The 8,728-nt window shown below is 41.0% G+C and overlaps 1 protein-coding gene across 6 annotated transcripts in view; it reads left to right on the top strand.

Moving 5' to 3' along the window:
• Positions 1–7,896: 7,896 nt before the first annotated feature.
• The window catches only part of FLNB (filamin B), a 92,580-nt gene continuing 91,748 nt past the window's right edge, over positions 7,897–8,728 (top strand). For 3 of the 6 annotated variants that reach the window (XM_087709004.1, XM_087709003.1, XM_087709000.1), the window contains exon 1: positions 7,898–8,414. In XM_087709004.1, coding sequence (XP_087565130.1) covers positions 7,967–8,414 — 448 coding nt within the window. In that variant the 5' untranslated portion in view covers positions 7,898–7,966. Of the gene's footprint in view, positions 8,415–8,728 lie in introns of all 6 variants that reach the window. The other 3 variants (XM_087709001.1, XM_087709002.1, XM_087709005.1) reach the window with 2 other exon arrangements.

Here is an 8,728-nt window from a genome sequence, read left to right as displayed (position 1 = left end):
CTCATAAAGATTTGCAGCTACAATGTTAGCATTTAATAGTAATCTTGAGTCCTTTATCTCCACAGATTGTGGGAAAATTGTAGAATGTAAGACTGAAAGAATTAAAAAAGATAGAAAGCATGCCTCAGATCAAGTCATCTGCAGTACTGACATTGAGACACAGTCAGAAATGTATAATCACAAAACTGTTACAATAAAAATAGTTACTATGGAGCAACCCCAGGCTGCCTTAGTCAGCCTGTCATATGCTTTTTCCTCACTAGTATCAGTGAATGCCAGCAATGCTTGCCTCTCCCACACCCTTCTTCCGTTGGAAGCAAAGCTGAAAAGCCACTCCTTAATGAAATAATGAGAACAAAATTGCCTGTTCCTCTGTTATACGAAAAGGGGGGGGGGGAATCATTGCCGAATTCCTACTGTAGCATTTTGAATCTGAGGACGGCAATTGTGAATTCTGGAGACAATATTGGGATTTTTTAATTTTTATTTTGGCCTGGAGAGGGATTAACTCCAAATTAAAAAAAACCTCCTCCTGTTTGAGGTTCTGTTTGAACCTCAGAAATGTCTAAAAGATGTTCGCTTGCTTGAAGTCTTCATTCTGTACTCTATAATTCCAGCTCTATGAAGAGTTGAAGCTCAAGCTTGCAGGAATTGTGTTCTTGGAGGCTATTAAAGCAAACGAAAGTACTACTGTACACACAGAGGTGTGATTTGTCTCGCTCTCTCTCTCCTGCTCCATTTCAGGGATCTAAAATTGCCATCTCTGGAAAGCTGCCTATTTCTGAACATTTAGTGTTACCCTACATGTAGGAAGGATGAATTTGAACAATTGGTACATGAAGTTGTAACAGTGGAGATAACAACCTCCTGCCTGGTTGTGTATTAAACCTGTTCAGCATTTCCACAGTTTAACACAGCTCTTATCTGGCCAGAGTTCATTCTGTTGTTCCAGCATTATGGGCATTAAAATTAGTTGCTTTAATTTTACTTACTTCTTAATGTAAAGAGCAATTGCCCTTTTCCAAAAGTTTATTCCCTCCCCCCTAATATATAGTTTAGAGCAATTTTCAAAATATCTACTAGTGGTATGGTTTTTAGGCTTTGTGAATTTTGTGTCAGTATAATGAATACAACCTAACAATGTGGGAGGTCTCCTTCAGACTTAAGGTTTTATAAATAAATGCCAACAAACCAGTAAAATGTGTACTTGCCAATAATGTACATTGTTCTTAATAGCTACTTCGACAGTCAATAGCACTCTACATTTTCATGAAGAAATATTTTATCATTGTTATCGGTTTGTGGGTGGGATGTATTCAGTAATTTAATAAAACTTCTCCTATTAATTAGTTCAAGGAAGAAATGAGAAAACCATAGTGGAAGAAAAATGTCCTCTAGATAGACATCTAATTGTGCAATGTGCAAAGTTTGAGAAAGAAACTAACTTACTCAGTATTTGCTATAGAAGTCGAACAAAAAAGGAACAGGATATGATATACTGCTGAAATACACATGCATGTAATCTACACACATGCACAAACATTTGCTTTTACAATATACAGCCAAAGTCTTTCTCTGAGGGCTAGCTCTCTTGCAATAATACACAGCCCTTTAAAAATTTGCCAGCAAATCTGGGCATGATTCCAAAGCATGTTTTATTTGAGTATATGTTCATTGTCAATAAGCTTTCATATATTGTGGTTATGAGCACATATGAAAGGTGTTTCAGGTTTGGGGATGAAATCCTGCCTACCGTTATGTCTTATGGCTGGGAATTCCTAGCTCCCCCTCCCACCCGCCAAGATTGGCCAGCCTGAAAGCAATTGTAAATTGTTTCATGGCTGCATTGTGTGTAAGGTATTCATGGGAGGTCCAACACATTTTCCTAAAGCAAAGGGGCGAAGGAGTTGCCACCTACATAGCTGTAAGTCTCACTTTGATCTGCAATGATATATCCAGTGGGGAAATGACCCTTGATTGACTTAAATACATACCTAGCTCTGAAATTGGTTGTATACAATGCACACTCACTAGCCGTGGCGAAAACATGAGCTTGTTTGGAAGAATGAGATATAAATATATCTGAAACAGAAGGGTACAAACCAGACATTTGGCGTGTCTGCCTGCTACTTGGTTATTATTTTGAAGCACTTTTCTAAGGGACTCTGCATAACCTCATTTTATAAGCACCAGACTGGAAATCTCAAAACTGTGATGTCTAGTCCTGGTTTAGGCATGAACCTCATTGGGTGACCTTGGTCACTTCTTTTGGCCCTTGTAAGTAGGCAATGGCAAACAGCTTCTGGAAAAAATGAACATTGATAAATGGAATTCATCATTCCATGTCAAAAGATTTTTCAAACTAATGGTTAAACATTCATATTGAAACCAAGGCTCTGATTTTAGAAGGTGCTAATTTGTTTTCCATTCCACAAGCTAATTATTCCAAGATCAGTTTCTTAATTTGAGGGGAAACTATATGGAATATCTTAATGGATATATATGATAATGCACATTCTTCTGACTTTCACAAGGATCCATGTTCTTTTGGGACTTCATGACATCTTTCAAGAAGAAGATATCTCCCTCCCTCCCTCCCTCCCTCTTTCTCTCTCTGGCAATTCTGGCAATTTCTACACACTCTGGAAAAATACACTTGTCTATAAAATAGTTCATTAATCTTCATTTATAAATGAGAAACAGATTCTGAAATATAGTAAATTTGTCCGGTGTTTCCCAATAAGATAATGACTGAGGATCAATTAAGGCACCACAGAGCCATTGGTAACATGACCTCCATAGAGACTTTCGCCAAAGTACCTTTGGCTAATGTACCTCTTCCTATTTATTTGTTTATTTTAAAATTCTTAAGCTAGAAGTGAAATACCACTTTGGCTAAGAATAAGCTCAGTAGAGAAAAGGATGTGTGGTTTTTTTTTTGTAAGGCAGTGACAAAAAGGGTTGGGAAACTGCAACGAGCAAAAGTCCAGAATGCTGAAATTCCATCCAAAAGTTAGAGGCCCAGTGATGAATTTTTCAGCTTGGTTTAACTTAACAAGCTGCATCATCAGGATAATTAACTGATTTTTCTCCACAAATCCTATCCAAAGGAAAAAACATACATATATATGCATAATGTGAAAAATATGAAAGATTAAAAAATGACACAAAGCAGCTTTAAATCCAAATTGATATGACAGTGTTTACAGATCATACAAAGGCAAAATATAATTTGTTTGCTTTTAATTAAACATCTCATGGGGTGACTTCAGTCATTATAGTTCATAAACCATGGTTTATAACTATGTTGATTATAGGCTAGTACCTAACCATTTTGGATTATTTTCTAACTTCTAGTCCAGTGGTGGGTTTCTTTATTTTTACTGCTGGTTCACTCGTGCACACACGCAGAAGCGTCCGGGTGGGTGGAGCGCTACTACCACCACTACTACCAGTTTGCCCGATCCGGGGCGAACTGGCAACAACCCACCTCTGTTATAGTGATAGTTGATTCCTGGCAATTGCCTGGACTAATCCCTGCAGTGTTTTGGCAAAATTTTCAGTGGTTTGCCCTTGCCTCCTTCTTAGGGCTGAGAGAAAGAGAGTGGCCAAGGGCACACAGCTGGCTTTATGCCAAGGCAGGACTAGGACTCAAGGTCTTCATCGTGGTTGCCTATGGATGAGTTAGTAAATAAAGGATCAAATCAAAAATAGTTGCCATGACTTACCAATTTCAGCTATTCCAGAACTGAAGCAGTATCTGCTGAGACACATTTCCTTTAAGGTATTTTAAACCCCACTAAACATATTATTAAATAAATATATTTGCATTTGTTTACTAGTTTCATTTCTTATACCAATATTAATATTTCATAATGTCAATGATTAACAGCAAACATTCCCCTTGGCATCAATGTTTTTCTCCATAGGAAGAACAACTGGAAAGGAAGTATGGAAGGGATGCTAACAACCATGAGCTTCAGCTGGCAAATAGCTGTCTAGATATTTTTCACAGATGTCTCACTTATCCAACAAATAAGCTAGCATTGTAATAAACTTTTCATATTTAAAAAGGCTATTTTGTTCACCAAACCTGAAAAAAGCACAGCAGAAATACAGTTTAAATATAGTCACTGACAAAGAGAGGGCCACCAGATTTGGGATGCAAAAATCTGGATGAATATTACAAGACAGGAAAGAGTTTGCTCTATCTTCTCCTTGTCATATCTCTACAGCCAAATCTTTTCCAGATCTTTGCAGCCCAGGTCTGCTAGCCCTCACTACATCTAACAAGGTGTTTATTCTGGGCATAGTAACATCAAGATTCAGAAAACAAATGTTTTGTAAGGTATTATGAAATACAGTGTATACTGGCATCACTTCCAACTACTCTTATTGAAGTACTGTATAAATAACTTAGGAAAGACTGTCCATGACCTACTGTAAATCTATTCCTTCTTTCCCAAGAATAGTTTCTGTTGACCTTGTAATTATATGAAAGTTTTGCTTACTGCTGAATGGATAAGCATAATTATAGAAGGCCTCTTTTGCAAACCTACTGCTTTCTCTGTTTCATTTCATTTCTTTTTAAAAATCACATTTTGCTATTTTGATTCTATGTCCCATGATGCTCGTAGATGTTTATTTGGAATAATAAAGAAGCACAGAAACCCAAAATCGTACTGGCAATAGCCAATCCTCATTTCTCTAGCTACAAAGATGCCTTCTGAAAATAAACTCAATCCTTAAAAGAAGGTGGCTCTTCCTGCAGCCTGAAACACAGTGTAGCTCCCGTTGCTTAACCCCACAATTCTTCATCTCCAAAGCATCTTAGATTTGGCATCAACTCAAAGGGCACCTCGCAGACTTTGCTCTTTCCGCATTTTAGGGATTGGCTAGGAAATGCAAAATCCTTTTCTAACCAGCTTGTTGACAGGAAAAGGAATAATCCAAGTATGACATAGTCCCTTAAATCTCAAGGTCAGGCTTCCAAGATCATACCAGAAAAACACCTCAGACAGTGGCTGCTGGAATCTATTTCCCTTTCCCTCATTTTAATACAAAGGACTCAACATTACATTAGAGTGGAAAGACAGCAGTCTGTTGGTTGCAAACGCCATTTGATCACACAATCTGTTGTGTGCATCTGGCTTGGGCATAGGCCAGCTACACTGCAGACAATTCTTAAGGAAACTGCCTTGGGAAAAATAGAGCAAGGGACTACTAACTCAGCATCATAAAGGAAACTTGGAAAGAATGAGAATTTGAGTGCAAGATTCAGTAGACTCTAGTCATTCTCATCCATAGACTCAAATGGAAAGCAATCTTGCTCAAAGACAAGACTAAGGAGTAGAATTAAGTAGCTTAACAGGCCCGAATATCTTATCCAATTCAGCAGAAAAAGCATATTCCTATTTAATATAAAAAAGGGACCACAGACTGGCTGTGTCATGGAAAGTTAAATTTAAGAGGAACCAGAATCTACCAATTAGGTGAAACCAGCACATTTTGGGGCTCTCCCATGGATGATTATTAGACTCACTCTAAGAACAGGTAGAATTCATGAATATACAGGTCCCACTTAAAAAAAAAATCAATTTAGCAACATTTACATTGGCTTCTACATTGGTCAGAGTGACTACAGTAATCACTAAAATCAAGATTAGACAATCATCATGCAAAACAAATTGTGTAATAAAAGGAACTACGGTAGATAAAATATACAAGTTCAGAAAAGTGTTTTCCTAGCAGACCACTTCAGCTTTGAAAAAACTTCCAGACAGAAGTACGCCCAAACCAAAACAGTATTTTCTTTTTGATGATACATTAAAACACTTTCAACTGTTCCGTAATTTAATCTTTCATATTTTCAGCAAGATTAGTTTTTGCTCTATATTTTCTTTCGCCAATAAATAGGTTGTGTTAACCCAATGGATTTGCTTTTTAAAAGCAGGAATGCCATTTAAAATAGCATAAAAGATATACTATTATCATTGTGACAACTTTTAAGAATGAAAAATGTTTAATTATTCCTCATATGCCTGTTTTATTGTCTAGTATACTATGTATTTTCAAAATCTAGAAAACGATAGCTACCTCAATCTGCTGAAAATATGTCATGTCTTCCTTGTATTATGCTGGTCTTGTACTGGGAATTTTGTCCATCTACAATTTTGACCTGCCATGTAAATATTTTTGATCACCCTGTGAATTTTCTCACTAGCATTACAAAAAGCAAAGAATCTGTACTAGTCAGGGGAAAAAAATCCATATCAAGATACTAATTTTTAAGACTTTTTAAAAAAAAGGTAAATAAAATAGCAAGCTTTTGAGAATCCCTGAGCTCTTCTTACAAGGTAAGATTGTATTAAATAAATGCATTTTTCCTAACGAAGAGAAGTATGTTGAAAGCTTTTTGTGACCTCTGAGTTAGAATATCATTTCTATACTAGAACTGAACAGGCTTTATGCTTGAGTGATCTACTATGCTTTTTATTAGAAACAAAAGCACCATCCAGCAGAATCTGGCATGCAACTACTGTATTTTCTTTCTGTTGTTGTTTAGCTTGGAGAAACAATAGAAAAAGAAAACCTCAAGCACCAAATCAGAAGCAGCATTTCTGGCCTGCAGATTTAATAACTGGTACAGGATGGGAGATCTCAACAAATGACACCCCCTCCTTACCCCTAGAATAAACTACCTCTGGTAAAAACTTCTTCTACTATATTCTGAGAACTTGCTATCTTTAGTTTGATACACAAATCAATACTCTTTTATGACACTTGTAAAAATCAAAATATATTTCACGAAATAAAGATATGTAAGCACTAGTCATATATCCCATAATTCCTCCAGGTAAAACATACCTGGGCTGTTTCTCCAAGCTAAACAACCAGATGTTCCTTAAGAATATTCTATTTTTCTTTGGAGTCTAAGAGTTGCGGGGCAGGGGGGGGGGTTGGCTCCCAAATATGGGAGCTCTATAGTTTATAAAGGGACCCGGTGGCTAAGATGCTGAGGTTGTTGATCAGAAAGGTGGGTAGTTTGATGGTTCAAATCCCTAGTGCCGCATAACGGAGTGAGCTCCCGTTACTTGTCCCAGCTTCTGCCAACCTAGCAGTTTGAAAGCTTGTAAAAATGCAAGTAGAAAAATAGGAACCACCTTAGCGTTCTGTGCGCCTTTGGCGTTTAGTCATGCTGGCCACATGACCACCAGGTATCTTCAGACAGCACTGGCTCTTTGGCTTTGAAACAGAAATGAGCACCGCCCCCTAGAGTCGGGAACGACTAGCACATAAATGCAAGAGGAACCTTTACCTATAGGAGTTTATACAGGCTAAACAGTTCACTAATAATTGGGTCGCAGAGGATTATAAATACCAATGCCTTTCCTTGTATTTAATCTCCCCAAAGGCTAAGAATGGTATTTCCTGCAGGACTACAGCTCCCATCAATCCTAACCTCTGCCGGCCTGGCTAATTTACATTCCCACAACCGGGCCGGGGGGAACGGGGACTGTCACAAACATTTGTTTGCCTCTGGAGTAAACAACGCAGGAATTCCAACGCGTTGCCCCACGCTTAGTGCGGCGGCGCCTCTGAAGGGGCGCCGCCACGATTGTCCTCTTCGCAGGCCCCGCCCCTTCCTTGGCCGGGATCCAATCCGTTAATCGGAGAGGGGTATTTAAGGTCTCGCCAAAAAAGACGCCCTCGCTACTCCTTTTGTAAGGTCGGCACGTGGGTCTGGAGCGCCAGAGAGTGGCTCTCAGTTCGGCTGGCGTTGCTAAGCTGACGGCGGGGTTCTCTCTCCCCCTGCAGCTTCACCGCCTGCGCTTGGCAGGGGAGGGAGCGAGCAAGAGAGAGAGAGACACCGGCCTGGACTGGCGGGGTTGGTTGGTTGGTTGGTTGGTTGGTCGGTCTGCCCGCTCGTTACAGCCCAGACAAGAGAAGGCGGGGCGGCCACGGCATGAGCACGCAGGCGCGGGGCCAGGCGGTTCGCAGTGACTGCAGCGGCGGCGGAGGTGGGAGCGGTATCGGTGAGCACAGTCAGGGCCCGCACCCCCGGTGGCAGGAGCACCCGTATCCTAAGGGCCGTAGCGACCTCGAGGCGGACTCCGCGAACATGCCCGCGACGGAGAAGGACTTGGCGGACGACGCGCCCTGGAAGCGGATCCAGCAAAACACCTTCACCCGTTGGTGCAACGAGCACCTCCGCTGCGTGAACAAGCGCATCGGCAACCTGCAGTTCGACCTGAGCGATGGGCTGCGCCTCATCGCCCTGCTGGAGGTGCTCAGCCAGAAGCGCATGTACCGCAAGTACCACCAGAGACCCACTTTCCGACAGATGCAGCTGGAGAACGTCTCGGTGGCGCTCGAGTTCCTGGAGAAGGAGAACATCAAGCTGGTCTCCATCGGTGAGCTGGGCGCGCTCGCCGCGCTCTTCGGGGCTGGGCAAAGAGAGCTGGAGCCGGGACGGGGCGGGCGGGGGTGGTGGTGGTGGTGAAGCCTTGCTTCCCAGGCGTGTGTGGCACTTGGCCAGAGGGAAGCAAGCGGCTTCCTTTCCTGCTTTAAGGTGTTTTACAGTCCAAGCTCACAACAGACCTTCCAGAAACCCCAATTTTCCGCTGACTAGCTTGGCTTTGCCCGCCCGAGACAACCCCTCCCCTCCTTCCTAATATTTGCAGCCGCTTTAAGAGTGGCGGCTGGGTTGGATTGGCGTGAAAGCTCA

The sequence above is a fragment of the Thamnophis sirtalis genome, unplaced genomic scaffold, assembly GCF_051295495.1.
Source record: "Thamnophis sirtalis isolate CommonGarterSnake01/CBP01778 unplaced genomic scaffold, rThaSir2_p1.2 scaffold_3, whole genome shotgun sequence".
NCBI lineage: Eukaryota > Metazoa > Chordata > Lepidosauria > Squamata > Natricidae > Thamnophis > Thamnophis sirtalis.
This window is presented reverse-complemented; position numbering and strand designations above follow the sequence as displayed.